This window comes from Tasmannia lanceolata, unplaced genomic scaffold, assembly GCF_043159265.1.
Source record: "Tasmannia lanceolata isolate RefF3 unplaced genomic scaffold, GAP_Taslan_0.1 ptg000037l, whole genome shotgun sequence".
NCBI classification, from domain to species: domain Eukaryota; kingdom Viridiplantae; phylum Streptophyta; class Magnoliopsida; order Canellales; family Winteraceae; genus Tasmannia; species Tasmannia lanceolata.
In genome coordinates, this window is record NW_027518714.1 from 54,372,376 (window position 1) to 54,387,065 (window position 14,690).

Below are 14,690 nucleotides of genomic sequence, written 5' to 3' on the forward strand. Positions count from 1 at the left end.
GGATATCATCCCCTTGAACGGGACACTCAAATTTTGAAAGGAAATCAGCAGTGGAATTCGACTCCCTCCACACATGTGAGATCCTCCAAGACTGGAAGGTTTGAAAGATGACCTTTGTCGGGTTGGAACTCGGGTCGGGTTGGGTTTGAGTTGGACCCAACCCAACCCAACCCGACCCGAGTTGCACTCCTACTATGAGGTTTCAATTTATACAAAGGAGACCCCTCTTTTGAAACACTACGAATGCTAATAAAGACCTTATAACTCCCTTGAAACCACATACCTGAATCCAAACACTACCAAAACAACAGTGGGCCCACATTGTTTGGATGACATAGATAGGGTGTGCCTAAAAAATCAGCTTTATAGGACAATCCTAACTCTTCGATCTGTAGACGAACCTTCAACTTAGGGGTCTACCTTATACAAATTGAAACCTCATGGGGGTAAAAGAGAGGATTATAGTTGAAAATGTAAAGTTGGGGGAGAGGATGAATTTTTCAAAAGGTACTGTAGGATAATCCAAACCGTCCATTCGGTGGGCCACAACGTAACTACTAACTAGGTTATGTGAGCGAAGTACTTCTTGCACAGCACTACTAGACTTTACCAGCTTACATATACCCTATAAAATGAAACTCCACTGCCAAAAGGCCCAAAACCAGTCTTGGGACAGAGTTTGAGAATGCAGATGCTACTTCCCTCAATCCGCTCCAACGGGGTTACGTTGGTGCTGCCACCTCATCCTCCTCTCTATTCTCTCCCTCGTTTTCTTCCACCAAACACAACCCTCAAAACCCCTCTTCTTCCTCTCCCTATTTCCTCCATTACCCTCCAACCTATTTCTAATTCCATCTATCTCCCCTCCCTTCCTCTTTCTCATGCCTTGAGGAAAAACACCATCGCCCAGGCCTCATTTCCCACTGCGTATCCTACCCCCAACGAAGATGGTGAAAAAGCCAAGCTCCAATTGGTATTTCCACTCCCTTTACTTTTGTTTTTTTTTTTTCTGAAAATACTCTTGGTGTTTATCATTATAACAACCATTATGATTTTCTGGTTGAGGAAGGAATGGCTTATGTTATGTATGGATGTTGAATTATTGGCTTATGTTACTTTCTTAATCGGCCGTAACACAAATAAACAAAGAAAAATGATAGAGAAAGTGAAGGGAAGGGTTGATTCGAGGCAACTGGACCTCCTAGAGGTTCAATTCGAGAGGAACCATGACTCTCCTAAACAAGATTTCTTTCTTGGTTGTAAATTTCCCTCATTTTCATTGTAATACAACTACTTAAATGCAACTATAGAGGCAGTGCCACATCTCAAGCTCATTTACCCACTTACAAGACACATAATTAATAACACCCACAACCCTAAAACACATAACCCATAACCCCATTATTGGAAAAATTGCCTTATTTCCCACTATTAGAGAATAAAATCAGATCAAATATCAAATCTTTTGAGATTTGAGATTTGATTTGATTGGACTATATTGAGTGGCAGGGTTAGATTAGGCAAGCGAATTAGATTAGGGTAATCTCTTTCCCTAAGTGTTTTATAAAAAAAAATCCCTATTGTAATCCATCCAAGTTTAGTGAAATCTCCTAAAATTATCACCCACCATCGAGGTTGCTTGGGTGGGAAGGCAAGAAGAGAAATAGAAACTTCTCTTTAGTTTTTCCCGAGAGGAACCATGACTCTCCTAAACAGGATTTTTTTTCTTGGTTGTAAATTTCCCTCATTTTCGTTGTAATACAACTACTTAAATATAAAGGTAGTGCCACATCACAACCCTATTTACCCACTTACAAGACACATGATTAATAACTAACACCCACAACCCTAAAACACATAATCCATAACCACATTGTTGGGAAAGTTGGCTTATTTCCCACCATCGAGGTTGCTTGGATGGGAAGGCAAGAAGAGAAATAGAAACTTCTCTTTTGGTTTTGCGAAAACCCGTTCTCATGTGAAAGTGGGTGGCTACACAAGAGGCTTGGGAGTGTGCCGGCTACTCCAAGGGGTGAGAAAAAGAGAGAAAGAAGGGAGAAGATAAGAGAAAGAAAAAGAGAGAAGGAGAAAGAGAAATGGGGTTTCTTCTTCGGGTTTTCTTCTCGAGTTCCTCTTTGGGTATCTTCTTGGGTTTTCACTTGGGTTTTTTCTCGGGTTACTCTTTGTGTATGATCTTGGGTGAGATAAGCAAGGAAAGGGCTGCAGGTTTGTGGTAGGGGTGCAACTTGGGTAAGGTCGGGTTGAGCTTTTGCTAAAAAATGAATTGGAATCAACCCAACCCTGACCCGATTTTAAGGTAAAAGCTCAACCCGAATTCAAAAAATTGGCCCAAGTTGTGCACCCTTAGTTTATGAGTTTGGGCTTAATCCATTGTTTTTTTTTTCTCATGGTAGGGCTTAATCCATTGTAATCCTTGTATATTGACTTTTCTCAAAGTGGAAGATCATGTTTCTCGCCCGTGGATGTAGGGTTGACCGAACCACGTAAAATATCAGTGTTCATCTTGTGGCTTGTGTTTATTTTACTGCTATGTTAATTTGTACACGATTGGATCGGATTTGCCCAGCGGCTTTTCTCAACAACATAATAACTACATTCTAACTAACCCCATACACACCACTAACGTGCACCTTTCAGCTTACTGCCATTAAAACATGTTTTACTTGGGAGGGGGAAACAAACAATTACTCCAAAAGCTTAAGCTGTTATAGTTGGTGTTATTTAATCATTTATACTTCAACACTCCTCACGTGTGGCCACTCTTTTGGGTTGGCCTCTCACGTGGATTTTTAATATCAAGGAGTGTTGAAGTATAAATGATACCATGTGAAACAACCAATTACTCCAAAAGCTTTACTGCTTAAGCTGTTAGAGTTGCTGTTATTTAATCATTTATACTTCAATAGGGATGTGTTATATTTCATGCTGTTTACAATGAATTTTCTGCCATGGAATATTACATGGAGGTTTGTTTGCACCTGATTCTGTCTTTTAAGTTTAACACAATAAGAATCCAACAAGCAAAGTCAAGAAGAACAATTGGATCTGTATTCAAACAACACAATTAGGAAATGAGTTGGTCAGAAGGATACTGACCGCAGTCAATGCTTTATTTTGAGCAATATACAAATTACAAATGTGTTGTTTTTATGTTTCTTAATGAGGGTTCTTCATCAAGTTTAAGACAGGAATGGTTTATTCCCTTGCAACAATCTGTCTTTCTCTGAATACATTCTGTGCCAAAGCTCCTTCGCCACATTGTGGATTTATAAGCCCTTCTTCCTCATGAAAATTATTTTTAGAAGCTTAGCTTGTAACAACATGGAAGCACTGTATTCACCTTGTTCACCAAAGCATCACACCAATAGTGAGGTACATTGTGGCCATACTCAGTACTCAGTACTCACCTTGTTCTCCTCATCTCCAAGCTTTGGAAGTTGGAACTTTCCACTACTGAATCCCAGTAATTTCCTTCCCATGATTTGCCAAATTCTCCAATGGATGATGCCTGTCTTCTCTATGTGACCCTTAAAATGCTCTCTAATCCATGATAAGCCACCAAAGTCCATCACTTCATCCCAAAGATAATACATCGAGGACCCTACTGTGAGACAGCACTTTTGAATGAACTTTTGATGTTGGAATAGAAGAATTACGTAGAAGAAAACTTGGTTTCTTCCCCTTTGTGACCAGGGTTTGACACCTCGACGGTTTTGTCAGTTTGTTCTTGTGTTTACGTCTCAATTCCGCTACGAGCGTTGCATCATTTGTTTCAGAGCTCTCAATTTCATGGGATTTCATGATCGATAGAAACAGAATGGTTGATTTATTGAAGGTCAAAGACATGGGAGGGTCGTCGTTCCTACGGATACTCCTTCTCGAAAGTTTGATGTTGAACTCGTGGATTTGAGCTGACAAGTTCAACAACTAAAGAAATTTCTCGAGCCTTTTAAATCACAGGTTCACGATGAATCCAGTCTCAATTCTGATGATTATATCAATTATTAATCCTTTCCATAGCAGGTCTCCACAAAATGAGACAGATGATGGGGTGAGATGCAATCATCAGACACATTATCCAGATTGGAGGCGGGGCATTGATTTAAAGGTGGATTTACCAGAGTTTAAAGGTAAGATCAGACCCGACAAATTTATTGATTCACCACTTTTTAATATTTACGATGATTGTAATAAGGAAGAAGTGCTGTTTGAAGTGACTGCCGATTTTTTATGATTATGATGATTACGATGTTGAGAGTCATATGACGAGACCATGCCGTTCTTTGATGCCTATTGCTATATCAATGATAACGGTGAAGGAAAACTTGAAGATGAAGATGAGTCCTATTGAGACAAGAGCGAGACACTTGTAGTAAGATGTTCCTTTTTTATCTTTAAGGACTATTCTAGGTAATGTACTGCATACCACCATCGACAGAGATATGTGTCCTTTGCTGATTGATAGTTGGATTCACAATCCGTTGAAGGAAATTGTACGTTGACTGGTGGATGAGTTTACATATATCATTCTCGATGACTTATTACCTGGGTTGCTGCTGAATTTTTCTCTTTCCAAAAATATTGTTTGGACCTCTATGAGCAAAGGAGTTCTTAAGTTCGTTGATTGTTGTCATGATGTATTTGATGATAAACGATTAGATTTGGAGGAGAATGACTTAGACTAGAGGACAAGTCTTTTCCAACCTGGGGAGAATGTTGGCGAAGCAATGATGGACTGATCAGATGGACGTGGATAACATGGTGGTCTACCTAAGAACGGTCAAAACCTGAAATTAGAAAGCCAATTCTTACGTAGATTAGTATTCTTAAACAAGCTGCTGGCGTAAACAAGTTTGTTTAAGCCAGGATTACTAGCAAAGTATGTTTTATTCAAGTTATAAGTTTAATCGACGAAACCAAACAAGGAGTAAATGCTAAGTTAGAGTTATGGAGAACTACTTTGGAATCCAAAGGTTTTAGACTGAGTAGGACTAAGACAAAATATATGGATGCAACTTTAGTAATGCAAGGAGGAGGCGGGATGAGGATGTAATAAATATGACTGGACATGAGGTACCTAAGAGGGATATATTTCGCTATCTTGGTTCAATTCTACATAAGGAAGGAGAGATTGAAGAGGATGTTAACCATAGAATAAGAGCAGGTTGGTTGAAGTGAAAGCTTGCCTTAGGAGTTCTTTGCGACCGTAAAATCCCTATAAAGTTGAAGGGAAAGTTTTATAAGACAGCTGTGAGGCCAGCCATGCTGTATGGCCCAGAATGTTGGGCCACTAAGAAGCAGCATGTGCATAAGATGAGTGCAGCGGAGATGCGGATGCTTAGATGGATGTGCGGCCACACAAGGTTAGATAGAATTAAAAATGAAGACATTCGTAAAAAGGTGGGGATGGCACCAATTGAGGAGAAGATGAGAGAGCACCGCTTAAGATGGTTTGGACATATCCAACGTAGGCCTATGGATGCTCCGGTGAGAAGAGGTGACTTGTGCCAAATTGATGGAGTAAAAAGAGGTAGGGGCAGACCGAAAACAACTTGGGTAGAAACAGTGAGGAAAGACTTGATAGCTAGGAACATAACAGAGAACTTGGATAGGATAGAATGGAAGAAAATGATCCACGTAGAAGAACCAACTAGAGCTAGGATTAGAGCCGGATAGATTCCTTTCACATTCTTCATGAATTTTTTCTAAAGGATTCATTTAGCCGACCCCAACTAGTTTGGGACAAAGGCTTTGTTGAGTTGAGTTGAGTTGAGTTGAGTATAAGTTTAACGCTTCATGCTGCTGAATGTATTGATCCTTGATGTTTCAGTTATTTTATCTTGTATCTAATATCTTTTCTATGTTCTTTAGTTAAGATTATGGAATTCACAGTGATTAGATAAGTAAACCATGTAATGATCGAAGTAACTTTTCGATGTTTAGTCGGTGGTGAATCTTTGGATTAGATGTGACTGTGTCAACGATCTCCCTTTTAAGACACCATTGATATGCATAGCTTCCATTAATATGCATAACTTATATAATCGCCTGTTTTTTTTTTCTCTGAGAGAATATTTCTCTTTTGGGAGAGGGAAATCAGTTGATGTCTTTTTCTATTTACATTTGGTTGAACCAATATCTTGAGGTTGTAACTCTCAACTATGAAGATTCTGAAAATGCAGTTCTCTTCCAGAAACAACTTTAGTGTCATTGGCATTTCTCTTCTAGAAGCAGCTTTAGTACCATGAAATGTGTGCAATTAAGGTTTTCTAAGCCTTGAACTAATTTACTTTGGAAAATTTTAATGAGGAAAGTGTTCCTGCGCTTTAGTGTCTTATAAAGCCTCCCATTCGTCACTTTTTGTGGACCCGCAAAGGTGGACCCGCTATACGAACCAATGGGAGGCTTTATAAGCCACTAAAGCGCAGGGAAGCTCCCTGCGCTGCAGCGCAGGAACACTTTTCTGAATTTTAATTTGTATTTCTTCTTGTTTACTTGGTTGTGCATCTCCAATTGATGACATTGATGCAACAGGACCATGATCCTAAATTGAAAAAACACTTTTTTTAATCAAATTAGATGATAACAAATTTTCTTTTGAATGGCGAATTAGACGATAACGACTATAATCACAAACACACCTCAAGTCAGTTACCATTGTTCGCGTACCTTGGCTACCATTAGACTTTACTGTGTAAGAAACAAAATCCTTATTAGCAGATCTGGACAGGTAGCCGTTTTAAAAAAAAAGGTAGATTTGGACGAGTACCATCTTCTTCACACTTGAGTGTCGAGCAATCTTCCACGGTCCATCTAACACATCAACAACCATTAAGATAACTTTCTATCACTACTCTTGATTTGAGTCAACTATAGAGGAATAATGTCATCAAGATGGATCTTTTTTTCAACATAGTAATATGTCCCCAAATAAAATCTAAAAAAAAAAAACTATGAAATAGTAATATAGTAATATATCATCAGTCTGAAACTAATTTTTTTTCTTCGGGGAAACATAAAAAGTTCAATAGAACTTGGAAGCAATAAAAAATGTGATTACCACATGCTGTATCCCCCAAAACTAGAAAAAATAGGTTTGTCTCTCTTATTTGAGAAATCATAACAACAAGGGCACCAAATTGGGTCTAACCTATTTCAAAAAGAAAAGCTTCTAGTAAAAAGCAGAATAAATTAAATAAAGGTTTAATCCTTTAAGGGGCCTTTATTGAAAGCCCTTTTTACTTTAAAACATAGATAAAACTAATAAATAAGCCAAAAAGAATTTTAAAAGCCCATGGTCGCTAGTCACAACTGAGAGCTTTCAAATGTAAATGAATCGTAGGATACAAATGAATTGTAGGTTTTGATTTCTTACCTTCTTGAAGTTTTTGTATTTTCTGTATTGTGATTTCTCTTGTGTACTTTGGGGTGGCACCGTTTCAAAAAAATAATTGAATTGTAGGATTCAACAGACGACCCGGTAAAAGGGAATAGGACTTATGTTTGCAAGAGTAGAATTTTATATTGATTCTCTTATCCATGATCTGTGTTTTCTCTTCTGCGACTGCTTCTTCTATTCTACTTTTTTTCTGATTAGTTGTAATCTGTCTCCTGATTGATCGTTATAAAAGTCTATTTTGTTACTGATTGCAAGTAACCTAGAATAGAAGTCTTGCCATTTAAAAAAGAAAGAAAACTGGAATAGAAGTCTATTTTTGTTACTAATAACAAGTAACCTAGAATAGAAGTCTACTTTTGTTTCCAATAGTGAGTAGCCTAGAATAGAAGTCTAGGTAGTGTGAAATCCAGTACTTAGTAGGGTTTTGTTTATAGTATAAAAAAGATATGTAGCAGAACTTTTGAAAGAACATTTGATAGTGGAATTGAAGAATTAGGTAGACGAGAACTTGGGTTTCTTCTCTTTTGAGACCTAGAGTTTGACATCCTGATGGTTTTGCATGTTTGTTCTTTGTGTTTACTTCTCAATTCCGCTACGCACCATCATTCTCTAGGGTTTTAATATTCTTTCTACCATTAAAAAAAATAGTTTCTGAGTATTCTATACCTGTTTTCTTGTAATAAACAAGAAAAACAAAAAGAGTTCATGGAAAGAGTGAACCATGTATAATTCTTGTTCCATGCCAGCATACAGCTATTTGACGAATTGTGTTTGGCGATTATGATCCTATATCCAGACATTCTTACTTTGATTATTAACCTTTGAATTAGTATTCCTATTTTCCCTCACCCATAATTCTTAAAGTTGTTAGAATATCTGGTTCCATGTTATGGATATCTTTTCTATGGCTTCTGTATTCTATTAGGTCTTATATCTTTTCTCTCAATATAATTAATGCTAAGTGGATTGTAATTGTTTCATGTTTCATAAAATATGTCAAAACAATCCTAGTGTATTATAATGTTTCTCAAATTTGATTCCATTATATCCTCTTCTATAAGGATGTTTTTTACTACGACCTACTTGTTCCTTGGATTTTTTTTTTTTTTTGAAAATGGTACTTGTTCCTTTGATTTAACTATCAATGTTGTTGTTTGTTGGCCAATTAGATTCTTTTATTTCTTTATGGCATAACAAATCTGTAAAATTGCTTTTAAGTAGATTGTTGCTTCAATGTGCAGGTTTCCAAGAGACTAGAGAACACTGCAAGATATTTCAAACGGTTGGGTACTTTAGGATTTTGGGGTCAGCTAGTTTGTACCGTGGTGGCTGCTGTAATTTTATCATTCTCTACAGTTGTTACTGGGAAGATCACAGCGCCAGTTACATTCTATGCTACTGCCGCGGGTATTGCAGCAGCATTTGTGTCAGTTTTTTGGTCCTTTGGCTACATCCGTCTATCAGATAAACTTCGAAGAACTGCCAATGAGCCAGCAAAGGTAACAGACACAATGTTACACATATACAGATATATGTGTGTGTGTCTTTATCTGTAATAAATGACAAATATTGAGATATTGTCACTATAATCTCGCAAAAATAGAACACACACACATAATTCAGAATTTATGTGTCTCCATCTATAAGAAATGACAAATATTTAATATTGAGATATTGTCACTATAAATCTAGCAATAATAGAACAACACACACACACACACACACACACACACATATATATATAATTCAGAATTTATGTCCATAGATACGAAATGACAAATATTGACATATTGTCACTGCAATCTCGCAATAATAAAACGTACACACGCGCTCACGCACACACACATATAGGGATTTGCTAGGTAATTTCGCAGAAAGCCATTTTGCAGCTGACTTTTGCAGGAGCGAATAGCCACACAGGCTCACTTTTAGCTGATTTTGTCTTATTCATTTAATTCATCTGAGGTGGCTGTTCGCTCCTGCAAAAGTCAGCTGCAAAATGGATTTCCACGAAATTGCCTAGCAAATTCCATACATACATATGTACATACATACAACGTGTGTATGGGATTTGCTAGGGACCATCGCAGAAGGCATTTCGTGGGCCGGTTGTTACATGAGAGAGCAGCCACATCAGATGATATCCACACATATTTTTATAATTGCACTCTTCAGTTTATTAAACACACTCTTACTGATTAGAAAAGTGTAAATAAAGTGTGCAGATATCAATTCCTTATAGATGTATAATCATCTTGATCAATTTATTCTATTACTTTTATTGTAACATTTTAAGTTCATAACGTCTATATTCTAAAATTGAAAAAAATCACAAAGACGCTGGAGTGATTCAGAGTTTGACTTGATAATCGGCAGCTCTTGTGTGAGCTAGAGAAGGTTTTAAAGTGGGGATAGTAATTTTCTATAATAGAAGCAGCATTGTGGATAAAATGTTCATTTTTTTAGGCCCAAATTTGAAGTTATAAATCGATCTAGAAACTAAAGCACTTCATCTGTACTAGTCAATTTGTTTTTTGTGAATCAATGTCCTTGTGGAAATCAGTTTCTTGTGTACATGTATAAAGGAATTGGTTTGAAAATCGAAAGAAGAAACTTTGATAAACTAGTGATAAGTGGAAACCCCACGCATCAGTTGGGGCCAATCAGACGGTGGTAAGAATCTCTACGTCTTTGCAATGTAGGGTTTTTACACATCATTGCATGCACCTCCATACGCGCACACAATTGATGTTCATTTGTTGAAACTTCATTAGAAATATTATGTCCTCTGAAATTTATTTGGTATGGCATTATTAAGTTCCACTGTGTGTTGGACGTTGTTTTCCAGGCTCCTCCTCGTGCAGAAGTGGTAAAGAGCTTAAAAAATGGTATTGTGCTAAATGTTCTAGGAATGGGCGCAGCCATTCTTGGAATGCAAGCTACTGTAGGGCTTTTGGTTGCTAAGGCCCTTACTTCCTCAGCTGTTCCTTACTACCAAGGGATCTCTCCTGGTTATGCTCCTGTTTTAGCTTTAGATGTATTCCTAGTCCAGGTAGAGTCCTAATCCTATGTCTTTCGACCTTCAAAATATCAGTTTATCAATTATTTAGACCTGTTAGTAAGACACAGGTTTCCTTGCATTTCTATATTTACTTTATTTCAACATGATGTATTAGTGTGATTGGGTACTATTCGCCATGTGGCTCCTCGATAGCCCTTAATAGCCCAGTATAGAGGGCGGCCTATATAGTGTACTTGCAGGTCACCTGTTTGCCATTCACTGCCATGCATCCATCCATGACCGCATCTTACCTTTTTCCAATTATAATTGTCTTACCTTTTTCCTCTTATAATTGTTTTGTTACTTCACATTTCTTGCTATTTTGTTATTTCACAGAACTTAAAATTTGATTAAAATTTTAAAAATTACCTGCATGGTGCCTGTACCTTTGAATTTAAATAGAGACTATGACCAATATAATATGGTTGTTGGTTCATAGAAAACTGTTTCAAATGTCTAGGCATAATATTAAATATCAGTATTGGGATTCCGGTATTTCTCAGTCAAGTATTAAAATTGCAGTTAATGACCGGCCTCTCATTCATTGAAGTTTGGCCGAGGTCTACCGTGCGCAGAACATAAATGATGATGATATGAAAATACAACATGGTTATTAAATGGTTTTGTGATCTGAGCGAACATAACTTTGCTGATAATTTATGTATTTTTTAGGACTGTTTTAAATGGAAGCTTATTTGGATGAAAATCATTCTTGAAATGCCTCGTATTCATGCTTAGGAATTTATGTAACTTATAAAAAAATGTAGCAGGATTACTAGCAAAGTATGTTTTATTCAAGTTATAAGTTTAATCGACGAAACCAAAGCAGGAGTAAATGCTAAGTTAGAGTTATGGAGAACTACTTTGGAATCCAAAGGTTTTGGACTGAGTAGGACTGAGACAGAATATATGGAATGCAACTTTAGTAATGCAAGGAGGCGGGATGAGGATGTAGTAAATATGACTGGACAGGAGGTACCTAAGAGGGATATCTTTCGCTATCTTGGTTCAATTCTACATAAGGAGAGATTGAAGAGGATGTTAACCATAGAATAAGAGTAGGTTGGTTGAAGTGGAAGCTTGCCTCAGGAGTTCTTTGCGACCGTAAAATCCCTACCAAGTTGAAGGGAAAGTTTTACAAGACAGCTGTGAGGCCAACCATGCTGTACGGCTCGGAATGTTAGGCCACTAAGAAGCAGCATGTGCATAAGATGAGTGCAGCGGAGATGTGAATGCTTAGATGGATGTGCGGCCACACAAGGTTAGATAGAATTAAAGGCATAGATAAAACTAATAAATAAGCCAAAAAGAATTTTAAAAGCCCATGGTCGCTAGTCGCAACTGAGAGCTTTCAAATGTAAATGAATCGTAGGATACAAATGAATTGTAGGTTTTGATTTCTTACCTTCTTGAAGTTTTTGTATTTTCTATATTGTGATTTCTCTTGTGTACTTTGGGGTGGCACCGTTTCAAAAAAACAATTGAATTGTAGGATTCAACAGACGACCCGGTAAAAGGGAATAGGACTTATGTTTGCAAGAGTAGAATTTTATATTGATGCTCTTATCCATGATCTGTGTTTTCTCTTCTGCGACTGCTTCTTCTAGTCTACTTTTTTTTTCTGATTAGTTGTAATCTGTCTCCTGATTGATAGTTATAAAATGTTAAAATAAATGAAAATGGGAAAGAAAGTGGATTGTGGGTATTCTTTTTATATCCCTATTATCACATCTATTCTTTGGATCATCTTTCGTGTATCTGTTATCATCTGCAAGATTGCATGCCTCAATTTTTCTACTTATTTTGCAGGCATCGGCCAACACCATCCTCTCCCATTTCCTAGGGCTTCTCTTCTCGTTGGAACTGCTGCGATCGGTTACATTAACGCCATCAGAAGGTGTTCCGATTCCTAGAGCTGCATAGGAGTCTCATTCCAACAGGTTTAACAAAATCTTTTCTTTTTTCTTTGGAAGGTTTATGTTGGGGTGCTAATAGAATGTTCATGGCATCCATCCATCCTTTGTTTAGAGTGGGAATTCCATCAGTAAGGTTTGTTCACATTTCATGCAAAGTTAATGTACCACTGTTTTTCTCTATAAATTCAAGAGTTGTTTGTATCCTCGTAGAGCGTGGTCGTTGTTTCATCTATTTAAGGGGTGAAAGGTCTGATCTCAAGGGTGTGGCAGGGTGTGGTTTCATTTGATTCATTTCCGAACACAAATCTCATTCATAACATTGAAGTGTGATATGAAACTATGTTGTATTATTTTTTTTATATTTTTGTGCATGTGCCATCCATATAGGGGGTTGGGTACGACTCTCTTAATAAATCATTCACATAGCTTGCCATTCAAACAAAAAAAAATCTTTCACATAGCAAACTTGCACTCTTGCTTGATCTGGACCACCCAACTAATAGGACACCCTATAGATATATACTTACCTAAAAAATACACAATCATAAAAAACAAACATTGATCTGGACCATCCAATTAATAGGCCCCACATTTTCTAAATGAATTAGAGAAAACAATTGTTAGACTAGACCCTGGTTTGCAGTTTAACACAAGGACGGGATAAGAAGCAGTTCACACGTAGATGATGGTTTCAAGCACAACTAAGAAGCACATATAAGTAGCTTTTGACTGTCATCTTTGTGACCTGAGTCTCCTCAATTCCTATTTTCCGCAAACAAGGAGGACTTTGAGGAGTGATAATGAGAGGTGGCTACCATTTCAGTCCATAGTGGGACTCTTTGTAGGATTAACACCACTTTGTATTGATATAGTGGTAAAGTCATCCAAGTCATATATAGAAGTGGTTTGCACCTTCCTATCCCATTAATCTCTCTTATGAGTAAAAAATTCTTGACATTTTAGTCATAATATCATGTCAATCAACAATCTAAGTTATGAAGTACAGGGATAACCATTGGTTTAATGTTTTTAAATCAATGGTTAGTAGGGGCATATATAGGCTAATGTTATGGTCTAATCGTTCTTTGTTGATATCAGTAACCTTAATTATACAGTTAGGATTACGATACTGGTTATAAGGAGAACTCACTAGTTAATTATCAGACTATCAATTGGACAATTGTTACAGTCAAACCCCTTATCACACACTCATAGCTTTGATCTATAATGTTAATGAATTCAGGATTTTAAGTTAATTTAGCGGCATTGATATATAAGCCACATATTAGAATTACAAAGAGTTAAGTTTACTTCTTGTTTTCTTGGCCGAGAAGGAGAGTTTCTTAGCCTAAACCGATATAACGAAACTAATTCTCCCGTGGGCGAAGGCATACTACCGAACTGTGCCAATCTTGTTTTCTCTTTTATGTGATTTTGTTTCTCGGATCTTGTTGCTTTCTGCAAATCGTATTTGATCCTTGTTGGAGAAGGTATGCCTTGCATGAGGTTGTACTAATCACATGATGTATCATGATTAAACATATCAGCTAAGCAAATATATAGTGATTAATCCTAAGTTTGGCTTGCCAATGTTGATCAAATTAACTTGACCATCCACAATCACAATCATTCACCCAATGCTAGATGCAGTTCAACGGAGAGGTCATTCATTATTTAAGGTTAACGCAAGGCTATGCTAGGGCCTGGTTTTTTTTCCTTTAAACACGACAGAAGTTGCAACCCTAATAAATACTCTTTCCTTTAAAACCACGGGACTTGGCATTTGCAACAACAACAAAAAAAGGGTGAAAACCCAAATATCATCCAAGATATCTTCCTAATCATTTAACACGTCCAAAACCAAAAAAATGTAAATCATAGCAAAATCCTACCATCCAACATAAAACATAGCAAAATCCTCTTCTATTCCTAATTGAGAGGCATGGAAAGCCTATGCGAATTTCACATAGGCTGCCAGTGCTGCATCTAGGATAGTAATACCTCCCAATGTAATTCCTCCCACTTTCAGAAGCTTGTTCGTCTCTTCTACTGTCAATCGAACTTCATCCAACTTCTCCCTTATGGAATTCCCTGCATCAATCTTTGCGTTCAGCCTATGGATTAGTTCGTCCTTCATCCGAGCATCCTCGTAGAGATTTTGAGAGAGTATTTGGTAGTCTTTTCCATTACCAACCATCCTCAAGGCTGAATCGATGCTAGACATTAAATCAGCAATGGGTGGCTAGTGTGGACCCCGATCCGAGAGAGGGGTGAGGGACTAGCCCTCGAAAGT

At 37.3% G+C, this 14,690-nt stretch overlaps 1 protein-coding gene across 1 annotated transcript; it reads left to right on the forward strand.

The window, feature by feature from the left end:
- The first annotated feature begins 608 nt into the window (after positions 1 to 608).
- Positions 609 to 12,600, forward strand: TIC21 (translocon at inner membrane of chloroplasts 21). The gene is made up of 4 exons (XM_077373422.1): positions 609 to 973; positions 8,662 to 8,919; positions 10,269 to 10,472; positions 12,291 to 12,600. Exons 1-4 carry the CDS (start codon positions 686 to 688, stop codon positions 12,402 to 12,404), a joined length of 864 nt encoding a protein of 287 aa, XP_077229537.1. The 5' UTR covers positions 609 to 685; the 3' UTR covers positions 12,405 to 12,600.
- The last annotated feature ends 2,090 nt before the right edge of the window (positions 12,601 to 14,690 follow it).

Bases quoted from the DNA above. Each gene is read 5' to 3' on its own strand.
- TIC21 (XM_077373422.1), top strand. From the start codon at position 686: ATGCAGATGCTACTTCCCTCAATCCGCTCCAACGGGGTTACGTTGGTG. The intron at 8,920-10,268 runs GTAACAGACACA...GTTGTTTTCCAG, and splicing joins CTGCCAATGAGCCAGCAAAG to GCTCCTCCTCGTGCAGAAGT. The intron at 10,473-12,290 runs GTAGAGTCCTAA...CTTATTTTGCAG, and splicing joins TAGATGTATTCCTAGTCCAG to GCATCGGCCAACACCATCCT.